This window comes from Strix aluco, chromosome 9 (assembly GCF_031877795.1).
Source record: "Strix aluco isolate bStrAlu1 chromosome 9, bStrAlu1.hap1, whole genome shotgun sequence".
Classification (NCBI taxonomy): Eukaryota; Metazoa; Chordata; class Aves; order Strigiformes; family Strigidae; genus Strix; species Strix aluco.
This window is the reverse complement of record NC_133939.1, coordinates 16,768,866-16,789,244: the sequence shown is the minus strand read 5'-3', so window position 1 is coordinate 16,789,244 and position 20,379 is coordinate 16,768,866. Positions and strand designations below refer to the sequence as shown.

Below are 20,379 nucleotides of genomic sequence, written 5' to 3'. Positions count from 1 at the left end.
CTTTTCTCAGTATGGATCTGCTAAACACATTCTTGTCAACAGAGACAAGAAAGAAAAACTGTAACAGATGGACTGTGGATTAATCCAAACGTTAGAACAACCTAAGATACAGTAATCAACATCAAGTCATCTTAATTACTGGCTCTTTTTGCCTGAGATTTCCCCTGAGCTTTCAGTGCAGTTGGGTTCATTTTGATGACTGAAGAAAGCCTAAAAAAACTTAGATTAAACACAGGATGTTTTTATCAGTCTGGCGTGCCAAAAAGATGGGCAGGAGGTTCATGAACAGGGTACGGAAAACCAGGCAGTTTAATCTGCACAGATTGGTAGGTTGTTTGAGGGATAGTATGAGTAATAACGTAATTATCTTTTATATTCAATATTTTTACTCAAATGTGTCATTATAGAATAATTATGCTAAGGTGTTTACTTATAAGGTAGTTTCAGCAGTAAAATATCTACTTTTTATTGACACTGTAAATTACACTTGATCAAGGACTATCCTTTCAGTTCTGCATCAGTGAAAAGCTACGATAGGCTTTCCAACATGTCTTAGCAGAAAGGGTTAACAACTTCTTTTTCCACATTATCCAACTTGAGTAGTGTACTCCTGGGCTTTAGCTTACAATATTATATATGCTCAGTAGTGAGACTTAAATTTGTTATGCCAGTAAAAAATTATTAAACATAGAATGCTGAAAAATGTAAAAAGTAAACATGAATTTATATCTGCATTTTCAGTGGTGTGTTTTATTCCCCTGCCTGGAGAGTTAAAGTTGCGTAGTCCTCATTCAAATATTTCAATTGAGTTATGCACATTTCTTTTGTGTCTCTTGTTCTGGTAAACACCTAAGTGATACTGAAAATAAAATAAATCCCTGATGTTGTTTTAGGTGGCTCTTGAATTTTCTCTATTAAGTATATGTTTATTCCTTTTGAGTCTGTGCTTATTTTAGCCAATACTCTGTTTAACAGGGTGGTAATAAAAGGTAATATAAGACACTTTTCAAATGCTTCAGGGGTTTTGTTGTTATTATTTAAAATGGTAATTGAGATATAACTGCTGTTTGCATATACAAACAGTTTTTGTTGCTATGCATTTTTAATTCCGAGGCTTGTAAAGGTATGTTTGGAAAGCTTTATCCTTGAGATTAAAATATGGCATTATGTAATGTTTTCACTTGTCTCAGCGAGCTGATAATAAGAATTGGCTAAGGTACTAAGTCAGAGGAACTTCGTTCCAAGTATTTGATGTTAATTTTTAAATTCTGTAACTGCTGTGATCACTATATCTTGGTAATTGGCCACAAAACAAATAATGTTATTTTGCATCTGCTACAAATGCAGATGTATCTTGCAGTAAATTTATTAACCTGTAGAAAGGTATGTGTGCTAACTTAGAGATCTTAACTAGGTTCTGTTTTGTGGGGTTTTTTGGTGTTGTATTTTTTTTTTTTTAAATCAGCAAATTCTGAATTCTTGCCTCACAGTAAATAGGGGCTTTTTTGTTTTGCTGTGGTGTTTGATTTTGGTGTGTGGTGGTGGTGTTGTGGGGTTTTTAAAAATTATTATTATTTTATTCACATCAGTTCAATATCCAGAATATGAAAAAGGGATGATGGAAGCTCTCAGCTCCCATTAGGGTTTCCTGAGATTCCCTGGTTAGCCTCCCTGTACTACCTCCTGACATGGGAGGCAGTCATTCACAGATGCAATTTCAGCTACCACCTCTGTGTTGACGATTCTTAGATTGTTTCCTTTCTCTGGATGCTTCTTTTTCGGTCCAAATAGAACTCTCTGATTTCTACTTGTAGGTGTTTGACCCTCTGTTGAAATGCTCTTTGACCAAAACAAGCTCTTGTTTTTACTCCCACCCATGGTTTTTTCAACTGTACCATTTTTCTAGTCTGGACTCCTTTGCATTATACTGATGTTGTACCATCTCTAGAGTTATGCCATGCCTTTATCTTCAGGTTGTTTTGTAACTTGTAAAAATCAGGATTTGTCTCATCACCACAGTACAGGCTCCTTCTGCAAATAACTGCAACTGTATCTTCTTAGGCATCAGCAAATCTTGCTCAATATCATTTACATCCATATGGAGTGTAGGTGACACAGATTGCTGTCTTGTATCACCAGCATGATTGCATAACGTCTTCCTGAAGTACTTTTCTGGATTTCTGTCTCCATTGAAATCAAATCATCATAGCTTCACTTTCAGGAATTTTTTTTTTTGGTCTATGTGAGCCTTTCCGGAAGTGCTGGTTTCTAAAGTCTCATTGTCAGTGACACCACAGTTGATTGTTGGCTGGGTGGGGATCATCCTTGAAAGAAACTGCCTTAAAATACTGCAAACCTGTCTCATCTTTGGACAGATTGATATAATAGCAAGAAAAATAGGTACTTGGTACATTGCTTGTCAATGTATTGTGGTGTTTCCTTTCAGAATTTTAAACAGTACTCTCCCATGTGACTCTCAGTTTGGAGCCTATAGAGACATATGTGTGTGTATATATATAAAAAAATTCTTACACATTTTTTTGAAAATTATACCAATATTTTTGTGCCCTCAGATCTTTTCAATACATACAGCAGTGTTGACATTCAAGGCCATGTGAAGAAAAGCATAAAAAATATTTTCACTTTGACTCTTTATAAAAAGACTCAGAATTCAAAGCATTTCATTTGTAGTTTGTTCCAAACATCTTCAGTCATAGCCAGGGATTAAATAATTTTTTCAGTAATAAATTCATAGGCATTTTTCAGACTAGGTATTTTCGGTGAGTTTGGAAAAAGTATGGCTCAGGTAGGACTGCAGTCTACCCATGAAAATAATTCACATTATAAAAAGCTTGTCCATTTAAAGGATCATTGCATCTATTATGTGTCAGGCATTTGTTTACCTCCATTATGTATCTTATGAACATGGCTTTGAGGACACTGCACAAGTCAGACCAAGTTTCATATGACTTACACTGAATATTAATAAAGTGTCTGAAAGATGTACTTAGAATATTTATATGTGATATGTTATTGAGCTGTACTAGTGATGAAGTAAATGGTGCATTGATCTTATTACTATAGTTTTAAACTAATGTACTTATTATTTCTGCTTGTAATGTAAGCTGTCAGGAAAAATTTGTTACACAGAATAGGATAGCTGTCAGTAAGAATGCGTTAAGCAGAAGGGTATATTATACCAAAAAAAGTATATGGGGAATTGGGTAATCCCCACTAACATGCACATTATCAATCACTGGATTTGTAGATTCATGGTGTTGTAAGTTGTGACAGTGTTGTAAGGAACTTTTCTGCCTTTGTTTTCTTCTCTTTGAAAATGTTTGTCCTGGTGTTATGATTATGACAGAGCATTTTGTATAGAAATAAACCACAAACAGTTTTGATAACTTTGTGTTGTATTTCTGGAGGCAAGCTTGTACTGAAAGCCTTGACACTTAACTGATTGCCTAAGTAACCTCTGTGATATGAGCTGGAGGATTTTTTTTTTTAAAGTAGTTTGGTATAAAAATTTGGATGGTAATTTCTGTAAGGTAACTTGAATTCCATATAATCTTTTAGATAATTACTGTTACTGAAAATTAAATAGTTCATAATAAGTATTTTTCATCTTTTGCCAGTTGTACTTTTGAGAAATAATGTTGGGTCACAAATATATGTTTATTGTTTTAGTATTATGCTTACAGTAGTCACAGAATTTTGGAAATAGGTGTTACAATCATGACATGTTAATCATAGAATAAGAACAACAGAGTGTTGACGTTTACTGTTTAATCTTAATATCTCTAATCTTCTTGCTGATTAAAAAATGCCGCAGCAAAACAGCCCTACCAGACATCCATTGATATGCAACACAAAATGACTGTTTTGTGGCACTGTGATTTCTTCCCTCCATAGATGTTTTATGCAGTAAGGAAAGGGGGAAAAGAAGAGGAACCAGCAAACAGTTCGTTCTTGGATGTTTTTTCTGAACAGGGTGTTAAGCTCTTTTTGCTCTGTGGAATGTTTTCAGAAAGGCAGAATCGGTGAACAAGTGCAGTTATGCTGCATGCTCCCTGTTTTGTTCAGTTCAGGTTCATAATTTATGCAAGCAAGGAACTGAAAAGATGCTATTGGATCTTACTACAGGCAATGATTGAAACTTGGTTATTTTTGATCCATGCTTTCTCCACCCAGTAGCTGTTATCATCCACCACCATCCTCATAGCTGTGAATTTGTAACATTGTACTGTACCTGCTACCCAGTTTCTCTTAAATATCTGTTGTCAGCTAGGAAGAGAGAACAAGCTTTCGATCCTGTGGGTTCTGAAAAAAAGGAAAAAGAAGAAAAACATTTGCTTGCTCTTTTTTTTTTTTTTGTTAAAAATTGCTCAAGATTATGCTCATCATTGTAATCACAGGTAGAGAAGGGATGTAGGGGGTGGAAAAGCTTGGAAGAAAAATAGCATCAGCTATCAAGAATTTTGTTTTCCTGGTTTGTAAATGATGCTGCTGTAATTCTATCTGCATTTTTTTTTTTTTCTGCTCATTCACCACTCAGCAGCTGGTAGGGAAGTAAGACTGCCTGGCAACCACCTGCAGAGCTGCAGAGATGAATTACATTTTCGGAAATAACACACTCCTCTATTCTCGCGCCAATCGAGGCAACACTAGCTCAAGCCACAGTTCTGTAGGCCCAAAGCACAAGCAGTGGGCAAAGAAAGGCTCAACAGATGAGTTACGGAATGAGCCTTCCCGTTGGCAGCAGATAGTTGCATTTTTCACTCGGAGACATGGTTTCATTGACTGCATTTCTGTTGCTGCCAGCTCCACCCAGGTAATATGCCACTTGTTGAAATTACTGTGTCTGCATGTTTTCTGGTTACTTGCTAGTCAGAAATAGCAATTATTTATATGTGCATGCTTTCATATAATCTCTGATTTATGAATGGTGTTTTCTGTCTGCTTTCATTTTCATATTTTACAGAGCTCTCTATAATTTTTAGCATTAAAGCATGAAAATGGAAACACTAAATGAGGTCTGATTTTTATTTCAGTTATATTGCAAATGATGAGCCTTCCAGAAGTTTAAATATGAGGTATTTTAATGAAATAGTGAAGTACTGAAAAATGTAGTTTGCATTCTACTGCTTAGCTCTGGAGGGGAATAATGTGTTTAAGAAATACTAATTGCATATCTGTAGTAAGATGACAAGTCAATAAAGACTACATATTTCCTGGTTAAAGAATTGTATTTAAAGGATTAAATAAAGTCTTAATTACATGTAGCACGACAAATTCTAGTCTGTAACGGTTTTCTGGGTTTTTGGCTGCTAATAATCCATAAAAAAGATTAAGGAATGCTTTCCTTACATGCAGAATATACATTTAATACTGCAGTCTGTAAGAAAAACAATAAATAGGAGATCTTAGAGGGGGATTTTCACTTTCTTGTTGCAAATGTACATGAATGTTGAAGAGGGATCCTGTAGTTTCTGTAATGGGTCATTATACAACTCTTAAGTGATGCATTAGATAGACATAATAGCTTTTAAGTACTGTTATTTTTTTAAAAGTCAAAACATTAATCTTTTGAATAAGTATTATGGTTGGTCTTATTTGTTTAATGCTTAAACAAGTAATGTTGGAATGCATGAAACTTGTAGTTGGACTGACTAGTCGGGACTAGAAATTTGCTGATAAATAAAATACTGAACAGCCTCTGCTTTGAGTGTAGACCAGATAAAGATCCTGAGATCCCTTCAAACCGAAGCTGTGATTCTGTGACTATCCCAATGTTTGTTCTGTTTTTCTGCTATGAAAAAGATAGCATACCTCTGTGAAAGCCTGCCAATTTTTTTTTGTAAGTCTGACAGTTCTTCTGTTAAAAAGAACTGCTTATACACGTTCATGGCCAGAAGGAGAGAAAAAACCAAAATATTTTGAAGTGGTTGTAAAAAAACGTAGTGAGCATATTCAGAAGTAATGCACTGAATACATAAGAACTTGTTGAAGCCTCTTCCTCTGGAAAGATGCTGTGCTATCCTTGTACCTTATCCAGCCATTGCAGCTGTTCTCGCCTCAGGGAGGGAAAAAGATATTGCAGATTGCTCATTGTGGTGCAATTTTGTTTTTCAGTTATCTTCAGTTTTTCTTCTGTGATGTAGTATTCTGAAAATTCTTGATGACTTTTATTTGTTCATTTAAGGTACATCCTCATCACCTGAATATAATTAGATTTGCAGAGTCCAAATAAATAATTAGATGTGATGTACTTCTCTAACCTTCTCTGTTGAAATTCTACTTGTGATGATGATCTTATTGGTGGAACATCATGATTTTTAGCATATACAAAATCAAAGTGATGATTTTTAAAGTACTGGTCATCTTCCCTTGTGAATCTGCTATATGACACGCATTTTTAGCTGTACCTTCATTTGCTTGGCTCTCTTGAATGGGGTAGGATGGTGTGGAATGGTGATACTTCCTTAGTTCCCTCCATTACCAGTGAAAGGGAAACAACTCCTGGAGACTGGGCTGTGTGCCCTGGTCCTTCTCTGGGGCTTGCAACAGGTCACCTTCTCCCCGGCAAGGTGGTAAGAGGACCTGTGCTAAAGAAGGACTTTGGATTTTGGGGTAGGGCATTTTTTGATTAGGGGGTCTTGTACCCTAAGGAAACAAGGAAGAAGTTGGTGATGGATATGGTAGCACAGCTTTTTGCTGTAGTTATTGCTAGATTTACGCCCAAAAGAATACATGTGTGCACAAATGCTTTGTGGCATGGAGGACTAGTCAGGAGTGAAAGGCCACAGCACCCTGAAGACTACCAATCCATTTTCAAACATTAAAGGTGCCTTATTTACCAGCATTACCCATTTTTAATGTTGTTAGGAGATTCAAATCACCCATCTCTCTTAGGAAAAAGGCAGCAGTGGAAACAGATGGTGTGAACAGGTACAAATGAAGACAGAAAGTGGTCATTCCCACTCTGCTTGTGTCCTGCCCTAGCCAAGGTCTCCAGGGTGCCTTGCATGAAGTGACTGTCTTTGTAACCTTCGGTTCATTTTGTAAACACTTTCTGACTGTGTACGGTGCAGATGGAAACTTCTCAAGACTGAAGTTTGCTTAACATTTTAAGGAGAGATACACAGTTTTAAAAGCATATTAAAATCAATAAATCTTAAGAACATGTATCATGAATCATGTAATGTCATGTAGATTTTGTTAGCATCATGCTGGTTCCCTGCTGTAGCCAGTTGTCTCTCCTTTTATGGAGTCAACCAGTGGGCTCATGGAGTAGTGGAGGTGTGCTGCTTCCCAAACCCCTGTGTGTGGCTGTAATGTTGGCATGTGCAGTGTGTTATTTCAGTTGATTGCTTGCCACACGGCAGTGGTGATAAGAACTGAACCAGTGCTCTGGCTCCCTGCCAGCACTGCTTGCTGTCAGAAGGTTTTAGATTCCACTTCCCCTCACCTGTTCCCTCCCACCTGTTGGTCTGTCTCACTCAGAGTTGATAACAGAATTTCTTCATATTTCTGTTCCATTGTGTCTCAGGAAAATTACTTTTTCCAGAATGAGTCAGAAATCTGGTAAGCAAAGGAGAAGGGGACACAGAATGTTTTGCTTTTGGAGTACTACTGCTACTGCAGGGGCTTTCTGTCTGTATTGTGCCCAAGACTCTGAACCTTCAGGCAAGGCAGTCACTGGATCCCCTCTTACTCCATTGTTTTCAACTCCAACTAACAACTCTAGTGGACTAACAGAGTCTTGCTGTATGAAACTAAATGTATGGCAGCCTGTGAAAGAGGTAGGACTCTTTAGGTCTGTTATATAACTTCGCTACTTTATTTTATATTTTGATAGTTGCCCTCTCAGTTGAGGCTTGTATTGATTGACAAAGTGTTTGGAAAGTCAAATACAGGCCAGTCTGTCTTTCACCAGCTGTCAGCTTACTAAACAGGTCTAGCATGGTTCCTGTGGTATAGCATTTCTGTTTTGCTGCCAAAGCTGCTGTATATGTTTCAGTTAATACAATTATTAAGTAAATGACTGTCTGACAGAACCACTGAATCTAAAGTGAACGCCATCTTCTTCCTGTTCTTCTATTTTTGGTCTACAACATCAAGAGCACTCTCAATTATGATTAAGGATGTGCAGGATGTTTCTTTTAGTTTGAAGAAGCTAATGCAACAGAAATGTTTTAGAAGTTTTTAGAAAACGTGACCTTGTCTTTTAGAATGATCTGCCTCCATGTTTGAGAGCTGACGTGATACCATATGTTGTGCAACTTAAGAGAGTTTTAGTTCATACTCAGTTTAGAGTCTTGGTAAACTTTGTGTCCACAGCCATTCTGGGATGTATGGTAACTCAAGGAGAGTAATTGTTGTCTTGTTAAACAAGATAAATTAAAATCTTAATGTGCAGAGTAGCTATGCAGTCTCTTTTGAGAAGAATTTGGTTTTCTTTTCTAGAACCTCTGTTGGGGCCAGTGCTTTCCCCTATACTCCAAAAGAGAGGAGATACTTGAATTTGTCTTTATGAATAACAATTACTTACTAAAATTTTCAGAGAAGCAGGTAGGCCTTTGAGTTCTCTTTTTTTTTTTTTTTTCTGAAAAGCATTTTCTATAATTCAGTTTTCTGTATGAATGTTTGAATCATTTTATCTTGGTTGAATTTTTTTTCTAGTTCTCACAAGTGGTCCTACCGTGTGTACACTACTCAGTGTTACGTAAACTCCTAGTCCCTGATAGGTAATTTCTAGTTCTCTATTCCTTCCCTATCCTCATCTGAGTTATAGCATGATTTTTATTGTCACATAATAACCAGTGATTCCTGTTTCATATATATTATTCTACCACCTCTTGAGACCAGTTTTCCTTATTCTACTGAAATGTGTATTGTTGTTGCTTATACCTGGACACAGAGTCAACCTCCGAAGTATTTCAGTGCATGGAAGCAAGCATGTATTCTGCAGCTGTTGTAAAATGTCAGGTGTGTGTATCTGTAGATCCCTTTATAAAAGATGCCTTTGCAAGGCATGAACGAACTCTGTTTGGACTATGCACACAACTTTTGCCATTGCAGGGGCATGACAGTCTGAGTGAAGAACATGCCTTTCACTGCTCTCCCTGGGAGTGAGCTCAGACTAATGTTTGACACGCTACTGTTTGCTGAACTTCAAGCACAAGCATATTGTGAAACATTTCCAGTGCAGTTCATTTTTTGTATTACTTTGGCAGATCCATAAAAGACAAAAATGTCAGGAATACATCCACCTCTTCATGTGATGCATCTCATATGCAATTGAAATGAAGTGCCTCATCCTTGTTTATTTGTATAACCACATCGTTCACACTTTGCTTGTCATGTAATGGCTCTGTAATAGACAAGTCCCAGTTGATGCTTTTGTCCGTTGAGTAAGGATACTTCCTTTGATGCTGTTTCTAATGTGCCTTCCCAAATTTCATTCAAGTGAAGATCGCATAGTTCTATATATGATTTCAGGAACAGTTAAAAGTCTTCTCCAGTTAGAAGACAAGAGAAATCCTTATCAGTTGGGACTGTTCCTGCAACAGATGCTTTGCTAACCAAACACTGTAATGAAATTCTAGCAGGTATAAGTCTAAAAGGGCACCATAGTTGCAATGCTGGTCTCAGGGACATATGCAAAAATAACAGGAGTACATCAGTAGACTTTGAGGAGGATATAACCACCCTGTCAGCTGTCATGTTCATGTTAAGCCAGCACTCTCAGTCTTTCCATTTTGTTGTTTACAACATTGATAGGAGCATTCCTGTTTCACAACAAAGACTGATAACTTTGTGCCATCTGTCAAAGAAGCTCAGAACACTGTAATACAGAGGTCAAATTCAGTACTGAAATCTGACTTTTTGTTGATACCACCACCACCTAGCAAGTCTTCCCTGAATCCCAAATGTACCCTCTGAGGACCTGCTGTTTCTGGTTTTGCCCAAAGTAGCATTAGCAACATTCATTTCTGTATCAGTCAGAAATGTCCCTGAAAGTAGTATGTCACGTCCAAAAAAAAATTTATCTCTCTTTGATATACTCAGAAAGCTGCAGTATCTTTTAAACTATACCTTTGTTTACTTGGGATCATCACTGGCTACTTCAAGCAATCTCCTCTTGCTACCAGCTTGAGTTTCTTCCAAGAACTGCTTGGACTCCAAGACAATCCGTGCAGTAGGTGCTTCCTGACTCTCCTGAGCCATGTACATTCTCTGTACCTCACTGATGTTTTACAAGTTATCTACTGGAAGCTGCTACTAGAGTAGATGCTAAAGTTGTTAAAGTTATGTTCTAATCTCCACTTTACCAACATGGCTGATTCTTATCTTCTGGTGGGTAGAAGCCACCTGTTCCACACCAATGTGCATTTAAGAAAAACTGTTACATGTTTTTCCTTTGGGCAGCTGGGGTAGGAGGAGGCACTTGTTTCAGTGGACTGTGATCCACTTTTCTTGCATTTTTTTAAGGTCCTCACATGTATCATAACAATAAAGTGGTTTTATCCCCTAAAAAACTGTCGGGGATCCCAAAACTTGTACAGTTCTGTCACTTGCTTTTTGAAAGACTTAAGGCTTCCTTCTATGTACCAGGTTTTTGTGCACACACACACACACACGCACGGCTCAATATCAAAAAAGCTTTCTGAAGGACAGTAGTCGATGTAGAGCAAAGATCCCCTTCTGCATCAATCTTTCATAATTTTAAAAAATCTTTGCCACCAACAAAAGCACTTCTGGACTTATTTTTCCAGTTGGTGTTCCTCAGGGTGTCTCTGTGCTGTTCGTTGCTGTTCATGTGACTTGGGTTGTCAGTATTGAATTTCATCTCGCTGCCTGTAACCCACTTCTCTAATATCAGGCTTGTTCTACAGCTTGTTTCTGTTGTGCATTTGCTGCCTTCCTTTTTTGTGTTTAGCTGCACATTAGGATGTAGTTGAGCTAATGTGTTCTCCAGACAGATAATAGAGATTTATGACTCATTTTGTCTCTCTTGTAAGCTGATCTTGGCATTTATGAATTTTCAGTCTTTTGCTCCATTAAACTGTTTCCAATGCATATTCTAGTCCCTTGTAACATCTCAGAAATGATATATCTAAGCAGTGATTTAAGTAAAAACAGATCACCCTATCCATATTTTTCATAGAAAAGAAGAAAGGGTCACGTGTAAAGCTTACTAGGACACTGGTAAAATAGAAGTGCTTATCCATTTTTTTTCATGTCCTCGTAGTCAGCTTAAGAGTATTCTTTTTAAGTTACCATTGTTTTTTAAACTCTTACTTTTACTGGAGACTAGTATGTATGTAGTTGTGTCAGTCTTCTAGTATGATGTCATATTTTATGGGATGCAGGTATAATACAGGATTTTTCTTTGACCATGGAATCTTCAATTTCTTCCCACTGCTTTGTGTGGTATTTACTGGAAACTGCTGTACCGTGGGAATGTTTTGAATGAGTCTTCTAGCCGCTCCTCCTTTATTCTCTTTATCGGTGCTGCCTCACACTGTGTATTTTTCCTTATATAAAATTGTTTCTCTTAAGACTGATGCCTGTAGAAGTTGAGCAACCTGTATTACGTGCTTCCCAGGTAATGGCGTTTGGTTTTTGTAGCAGAGTAGGGAGCAGAGTAAAGATTGCTTGTGCAAAGCAAGTTTAATTTCGTAAGTAAACGGTAGTTGTTTTTCTTAGATAACGAACTGTATCTGACTACACAGTGTGATGTAGCAGGCGAGAAGGGAGTCAGTTTTCCCTCTGGAGAAGAAGAGAGAGGGAGCTCTGGATTCTGTCTGTAGCCTGTACAGTCTCCAGTCTGAAATCCTGGCCTGAAAAGGGATCCTGATATATTGGGAGTGTTCAGAAAAGGGATTATAACCGTAAATTGTGTTCAGGAAGACCTGCTTTAAAATGGGAAACCTAAAAACCTCTGCTTAGTTCATCCAAAGGAAAGTCAGGAGTTGATTTGGTCACAGACTATAAATATATAGGGATAGATTTTGGAAACTAGAAAGCTTGTTTATTTAGTAGAAAAAGGCATTTGTATTCCAAGTCAGGGAACTGAAGCTAGACAAAATTAGTTAGAAAACTTAATTTTAAAGAATAGTATTAATATAATAAACATTTTAAAAGCGTAGTGGGACATGATGTAATTGCCAAATCGGGGTAATAAATTACTATTTCCTGTGTAAAAAGCATAATGACAAATCAGATTTGTACTTGAAAATGTCAAAATACAGAATCTCTGATTTAACATCTAATGTAATGACTTCAAACTGCTATTTGGAAGCTATAAACTGCTATAAAAGCAGTTTATATTTTTAAAAAACTATTTTATTACATCCCTTTACTACTGCTTTTAATTTGTATTCTAACTCTCTAATTTTTGTTACTCTTTTTAAAAGATGAACACCATGGGGGAAAATTCCATATACAGCTTTTTAGAATTTGAGCATGCTGCCTCATTAAAGAGTAGCACTTCAGTAGTTAGATGCTAAATCAAGTGATATCAAGTGAATCAAGTGACTGTGAAATACTGATAATCAAGATGGTGAAAGTACAGACCTAAGACTGTATTCCCAGATAAGTGTTGATTGCCAAAGCAGATGCATATCTCAGAGCAAAAAAACAGCTAGGACTGCCCTACCTGTGAACTTGGAGTAGTTCCTATGATTCGTTTTACTGTATTAAAAATAGTAAGATTCAGGTGCCAATAGTAGAGAATTTAAATTAATGTGTTAAGAGGCACAGGTGATCAATAGGAGATGACATTTATTCAGGATTTCTTAAGGAACTTGTGTTTAATATGGCTGAACCGTCTGCTATGTTGTGTGTGACCTTTTTGTTTAAACTGTGTGGGTATTCCTAGAATAAAAATGTTAAAAAAAGGCAAATATGATGCCCTTTAAAAGGAGCTAAGCTGTACTTTCTGAGACTGAGCAGGTCTGATTTCCTTATTGTACAAACTTTGAGAAATTCTTTTATTATTAAAGTAGTATTAACAGATAGATGGATAAACTTATTTTGACAAGAAGTCAGCTTGTCTTTGTAAAGGGAAAATAAGGACTTGCAGTTCCTCCAGACTTCTTTGAAAACAGGGTGCATGTAGATAAAAACCTCCATGAGAACGTGTGGTCATCAGAAGGTTGTTATCATTACAGAAGTCTTTGGAAAGAATGTTTTTTGGATCAAAGTATGTTAAAATTAATGGTGCCATGAGATAAAGGGGGGAAGGATGTTTTGTAGATTTATTAAAACAGGTCCCTTCAACTGGGACTGGATTCCCAGAAGGTCATAGTTGTGAATGGTCGACTGGGAGTGGGGGGGAGAAGCTGTGAGGCAGAGGCATGTGATTGATTTTTTTTTTTTTTCCTAAATTATTTTTATTTTCAGGTTAACTAAATTAGCTGCAGAGAATAGCAGACCAAAGTGAACTGGCACAAAAATAGCTGTTAACATTCATTGTAGAGCAATGAATGGGGAACAGAGTTAGAAGGATAATCCTGCACGTGTGCATATAGTGATAGGCTACAAATGAAGTATTTCTATTCCAGAAGGAGACTTTGGAGTTGTCACTGATGGTTCTCTGAAAATGTCACCTTAGTCCTCTGCAGTAATGAAAAGGGTAAATGAAATGTTAGGTATTACTAAAGAAGTAGGGAATAACTCAGAACATGACACTGAGTATATTTCCTGTGTATCAATATTTTGAATTTTGTGTGGGGTTCCGTTTACCTTGTCTTAGGATATAGCATAATTAAAAAGGAAGAGGGTAGTAAAGTGTTAAGAGGAATAATCTAGTTATCTACAGGAACAGCTAATTTAAAAATAAACAAAAAAAAACCTGAGGGAGAATATGATACAGACTTACAAAAAATGAAATTAAGAAGGTTCTCAATTAGAAGTTACTTAATAGTTCTCTAATTCTAAATCTATCACAACTGTCCTGTAAGAATTCTACTAAAATTGTGAAAGTCACTGCCACAAAATTCTGTGGAGAGGAGAAGGTTCAAAAAGAGAATGATTTCACAGTGTAGTTAAATGGATTTGCAAAAGGCAGGCGGCAGGCAGCTATTACAGATTGTGTGTGTATTACAGATAGTTCAGGAAGACCTTGACTGTCAGGTTCTGAGATGGTTTCTTGGGAAAATTACTGGGCATATGTCTAACTCCTACTTGCCCAACTATCAGTTTTTGCTGTTAGTAAGATTCTTGACCAGAGTGGGCCTTTTCTCTCATCCAGTATGGCAATTTTTACTGTTTGTGTGGAGCACATTTGTTTTAATGGAGAGGGACATGAACTATCAGAATAATTTATCTGTGTCTGTAGTGCACCGTGTTATTTGAGGTTTCTGAATAAATTACACTAGGAAAAAAACCCTGGATAAATCTCTAGAGGATATTCTGAAGCTTGGCAATAATGTGAGTTCAATGCAGGGAATAGAATCTCAGTTTCTGGCCTTTGTGTGTCACTCGGCGATCATGCTCATCTGACCTAGAAGTCTCCGAGTCTAAGAAAATGCCATCTGACAGATTCATCCCCTGAGTGATGCATCAGTCATGAGAAGATCAGAGTGGTAGGAATTAATCTTGAAACTTATCTGGGAAGGACTAGTGGATAGATTAATAGTTTCAGAGAATGTGATAAAGGAAATGAGTAACAGGTGAATTCCCTACTGTTGTCCTTAGGCCTGTCTAAATTAGAAACATTGTTCTTGTGTCTTGCTATGCCTTCTAAGTACAGTAGATATATTGCTGTGCATCTTATAGAATCTTCTTGTGTTCTAATGTAATTGGTCAATGGCAGGAGTGCTGGCAGGTTGCTTTTTGTCTGGTGCTTGCAAGGTGGGCCTGTGCAAACCTCATGAAATTCAACCAGGCCAAGTGCAGGGTCCTGCACATGGGTCGAGGCAATCCCAAGCACAAATCCAGACTGGGCGATGAATGGATTGAGAGCAGCCCTGCGGAGAAGGACTTGGGGTTATTAGTGGATGGAAAACTGACTATGAGCCAGCAGTGTGCACTCACAGCTCAGAAGGCCAACCGTGTCCTGGGCTGCATCAAGAGAAGTGTGGCCAGCACATAGAGGGAGGGGATTCTCCCCCTCCACTCTCGTGAGACCCCCCCCTGCAGTGCTGTGTCTGGCTCTGGGGCCCCCAACATCAGAAGGACATAGACCTGCTTGAGTGGGTCCAGAGGAGGCCATGAAGATGATCAGGGGGCTGGAGCACCTCCCTTATGAGAACAGGCTGAGAGAGTTGGGGTTGTTCAGCCTGGAAAAGAGAAAGCTCCAGGGAGACCTTATAGCGGCCTTCCAGTACTTAAAGGGAAAACAGGAAAGCTGAGGAGGGACTCTTGATAGGGAGTATAGTGATAGGACAAGGGGTAATGGTTTTAAACTGCAAGAGGGCAGATTTAAATTAGATGTAAGAAAAGAATTCTTCACTATGAGGGTGGTGAGACACTGGCACAGGTTGCCCAGAGAATTTGTGGCTGCCCCCCTCCCTGGAAGGGTTCAAGGCCAGTTTGGACGGGGCTTTGAGCAACCTGGTCTAGTGGAAGGTGTCCCTGACCGTGGCAGGGGGGCTGGAACTAGATGATCTTTAAGGTCCCTTCCAACCCAAACCATTCTGTATTCTATGATTATTACTTTCACCTAATTGCTTTTAATGCAGGACTTGAAAAATTTGGCAGCTTCTAATTTGGATTTGAGCCTTGCTAACCAGATACATTTTGTTTTCTGATTCTTCAAATTTAAAGCAATTAAGTAGGTATCTATTTATGCCATTACCACTTAATAATTTTCAGTATTAATTTTCCATTTGTTTCACCCCTGTTTCTTTATCTGCTCATTTCTACCGATGTTGTGCTGCTCAGGTTTTATCAGTTGTCCTTCAACTTCAGCAATCATAATCAAATGAAGTAGAATCTACTGTAAAATACAATTTTCTACTTAAATTTTTGCTTGCTGGAAAAGAAAAACTGCAAAAGAAAAATACTGGGATGTCTGTCAAGGTCCTTCCAGCAGCAGTGATTGGAGGGCTAGGGAAGAGTATAAACCCAGGACAAACAGGTATGATGCTTCCTCTGAGGGCTTTCATAGCTTTCTGTCTGTTTCAGTGTAGGGATTTAAGAGCTGGACATGACTTGTGTGTTTAATAAACCTGAGTCCCTGAGTTTTCATTGACTTGGCCTGCCTTCTTGTAGTGGCAAGGATTCAATGGTGAAAGGAGCAAATTCTGCTTGTTTATCACCTAATTAGCGGAGGAGAGTCAGGGTTATGAGACCTGTTCTTGTGCATTTTGTTGAAAGATTTTTTTAATGCAAAACAGTGTTGGAAACAGAATTCAGGTTAAGGAAATACCCTTTCCTTGGACTGAAGAGTCAGATTTGTCTTTCCTGTCTGTTGTTGGCCCTATTTGGTTTTAGTTTGTTTGTTCTTAAAGGCATCTGGGGATTAGATGAGCTGTTGGAGCAGCCTGTGCAAGGAGCAGCCTGAGCACTGGCCTGAGAAGTGGAAACTTTTGAACCTCACATGTCAAAGCCTGAAACCCAGAACTTCACCCATGGCCTGGCCACTGTTGTAAAAGTGTGGGTAAAAGTACATTTATCTTGGTATCTCGTTATTCTGAGGATGTAAGAATGAAGAAAGTTTTTTGAGTAATTGTGGTAGGGAGGTAAATAAATGCAGGCCATGACCTCACTTCTTTTTTCCTTTAAACTGTTTAAGTATAGAAATATTTTATTGATGTCCGTTAGCTTCTCAGTGTTTAAGTGCTTGAATCATTAGTAGAATTGTGTGAATCGCTGGTAGAATTGTGTTGTGTAATGTTGTTGGAATTAGATAGGGATTATATAAAATGAAACTGCAAAATTTTCTTTAAATAGTTTGTAATTTTGAGGGACTGAGAAATCCTGTTTTGCTTTTCCTCAGTTGTAAATTCAGAAGTCAGAACCCTTGTCTCAGCCCTTCCTACACATGTTTTTGTAATGAAGAATTTAAAATATTTGTATCCTAAAGCCTTCAAACATTTTATTCTGGATTAGGCATTTCATTTATCTGAACTGAATGGAAATTGTCAAAAACGATTGTGTAAACTAGTATTCTGTCAAGATTAGACCAAAACCATTAATGGAATTAAAGTCATAACTCAAGAAAAGCTGACATTGTTTCATGTTTTCTATAGTATTCTGAGAAACTTAAGCTACTTCTTGTAACATTTATTGTTACCCACTTTTCTCAGGTTGGTATGGGTAATATTTCTTTTATTCAGAGTAAATAAGGCAAGGATGTGCCACACAACATGTGGCTGATAGACGTTTTGGTCAGTGTGATGCCAACGCAAAATGCTGACTTTATGTGATCCCTGGTCTTCCCTGGCACTGATGCAGAATGGCAAGTCTTGCACAATAGCTCTGACTCCAGCAGAGCCATGTGGTTGTCACTGCAGTGTCTTCTTCCCAGGTGAGGTGTTAACCACCTGATCTCAGTGCTGAACCTCATCCTCTGGCTCCTGTGTCTCTGTCCTGAACAAGGTGAGTCCTCATGGAAACTGCAGGGAACTGTTTACATGGCTTCTGCATTCAGTTTGGATACACAAGGGCTTAGTTTGCTCCATTTTAGTTCCACTTTGAGCTGACTTGGCCTAGTTCCAGTTCATGAGATGTACAGGCTGTTTTTGTACGGAACCCAGAACGGCTCAGGTTTCCTGCTCTGCTTGAGAGGTTAAGCAGCTTCTGCACTGCCTGGGTATGGGTGCACCATAGCTGTGTTTGTCCAGCACTGATCATAAACGGATCAAATCTGACTTGTGTTTCTATGATGCAGTTAACCCAAAATCCAGATAAAATGCCTATGGATAATTACAGACCAAAAACCAGTTTGTACACCTTGTTTTTAAAACCACATTGTTTTTAGTCAACACTGTAGACTTAAAATTATACATAAATGTTTTTCCATTGCAAGGTTGCATAAGGCTATATTATTTCCTAAGTTATACTGAAAAGTGCTAGAATCCTTAGGAATTTTTAGCAAATAACATTGTAAGAAAAAAGCCTTTATTTACTTGTGGAGTGAAAGTTTGCTCAAGTAATGCTAGGCATTAAAACTGTTAAGACTTTTATAGTATTTTAATTTGCTGAAGACAATGAGTGTTTGATGCTACATAAAAGATGCCTATTTTGCTGAAATGTTGCAGGGCTCCTATGACTCATTCTAGAGCCTGGATGTGTTGTATAATGGTACTTATTTTGAGACTGTATTATAACTGCATGTTGTCATGGAAGCAAGTCTGAGGAGCTTCCAGTGTTTCCATGGTGTAAGAATGAATAAAATCAGATGAGGTGCTATCTAGTAATTGCATGGTAAAGATTTTAGCCTTAGCTCTGAGCAATGAGAAAGCAGAGCATCTGGATAGCAATATAAAGCTATCAGAATTGTAGTGATAATAATAGTGTATGTTTGGGAGGAATTCAGCATGTGTAAAGTTAAAATGCTAATGCCACTTATATGTACAAAGCCTTTCGTAAATGAAGCAAGGAGTGAGTAAAGCCACTCTATGTGTAAATCAAGTCATTAATTTTCCTAAATTTTCTGACATTTACATCCTGAAAAAGCTAATGGGTTTTAATTAAAAGGTTGTTACATATGGGTTTTCTTGTGTGGTTTTCTGTTTGTGGTTCATTAATGTGAGGTAAATGACTTTCTGCTCATGCTTAGTGTTTTAGGGCACACTTGTTTATTATTATAAAGAGATTTTTGGATGTATAATAATAGATTGCTCACAGAATAATACAATTGTCAATAAAATAATAAATTCTTGTCCTGAACTGGAAAGCTCTGTCTTGGATTCACTGACTTTCTTGAGATCACTTCATTACTCCTTGTTTTAGGACTGAACCCGTAAATACTTCAAGGGCACTGGCGTGCTATAAGTAAGTGAACCTGAATGTTTCTTACCCTAAAGAAAAAACAGATAGTGCTTTAGATGAGATGAGGCTCACATGCATAATTTCCATATTTTATGAGTAATGTTTCTTATAGATGTACTCCAAAAAAACCCCAACCCTCAACCAAAAAAACTTTTGGAGAAGAGTAGTGAGATAGTTTTAAGAGTTAATGGACACATTTCTAGTATCGAGAGAGATCACTTTGTAGTATCAGAGATAGATAGATACAGGACATCTTTGCTATTTGAATGAATTATAAAGAGCAAAATAAGCATGCTGTCTAGGAGGGTTTAATTATTCCCTGAATAATTCAGAAATAATTGGAAATTATGTGTTCTGAGAGCTTATAAGAAGTGTCATATCTACTAAAGCATGTAAACAGTATCCAATCTTTATTGTTGTATTTTGGTTTAATAGAGTTGTCAGGAGTGAACAGAGTCTATGACATCTCACTTTACTACCACAGCATAACCTTTCTACTGTGAATTTCAAAGACTAAAATATTGACACCCTAGAGCTGCCATTATTTTTCTATAATAAAGTCTTAGAACATATTTTCTCTTTGCCTGGGCTGTTCTGATGCTGAAACCCTGCTTGGGCTTCTTTGTGGAGTCTTTAGCATTATAATGAAAGCTACTATTCTTAAGGCTGTTATTTAAATAGAGCTTTCTAGGCCTTGCTTTAAGTTGCAAATTATATGCATTAAATTCATTCTCAATAGCACTTATGAACCTAAATGAGGAGCCTTGTAATTCTGTTTTGAGTTTAGAGTGCTGGCTTGCTTGGTGAATACAGATGCATAGGGTTCAGTGCTAGACATTTCGTTTAGTATTTGAAAAACAAAAGTCACAAATTACCTTTATTAAAACCAATATTAATTCTGTGTACATTTTGTGTATTATGGATTTGGAATATGACTGAGATTGAACCATTTAAGCAGTTCGTGAGAGAACTAGTTTGAGCTAAGTGAATCTTTCTGAATACCAGACATCAGAAGTGGACAGTGGTGGTCTCCTCTGTGTGAAACATTGTGATGTCAAGTCTGTAAGGGTCCATTTTTAGATCTTGATAGAGAGAGGAGAGGTTGGTTGCTGAAACTGTTCTGTTGAGACTATTGTAGGTATTTGCATGAGATTCTTATCATCAAACCACCACTGGATACTGTGTGAGAGTGCTGGTGATAATTTTGCCCCATTTCCGCTTTGCAGGTGTCCATTTATCTTGTATGCAAAGCTCTACTTTTGCTACAGAGTACAACTTCATCCCACAAACTGCTAGACAGTCTGCCTTGTCCTATATTATTGCTTATGGTTAATAGCATTCTGTGGTGGTGTGTTTTTGGTGTATGTTTGTTTTCCCTTTTTTTTTAATTTTCTGCACTAAAAAATTGTTTACTAGGCCTCAGCAAAT

At 37.5% G+C, this 20,379-nt stretch overlaps 1 protein-coding gene across 19 annotated transcripts in view; it reads left to right on the top strand.

Moving 5' to 3' along the window:
* DLG1 (discs large MAGUK scaffold protein 1) overlaps positions 1-20,379 on the top strand; it is a 169,517-nt gene that overhangs the window by 70,131 nt on the left and 79,007 nt on the right. For 3 of the 19 annotated variants that reach the window (XM_074833892.1, XM_074833882.1, XM_074833890.1), the window contains exon 1: positions 4,436-4,834. The exons of 13 other annotated variants lie outside the window; for them this stretch is intronic. In XM_074833892.1, the coding sequence (XP_074689993.1) occupies positions 4,610-4,834 (225 nt within the window). In that variant the 5' untranslated portion in view covers positions 4,436-4,609. Of the gene's footprint in view, positions 1-4,434; positions 4,835-20,379 lie in introns of those variants that run through there. 3 more of the 19 variants (XM_074833891.1, XM_074833883.1, XM_074833887.1) reach the window with 3 other exon arrangements.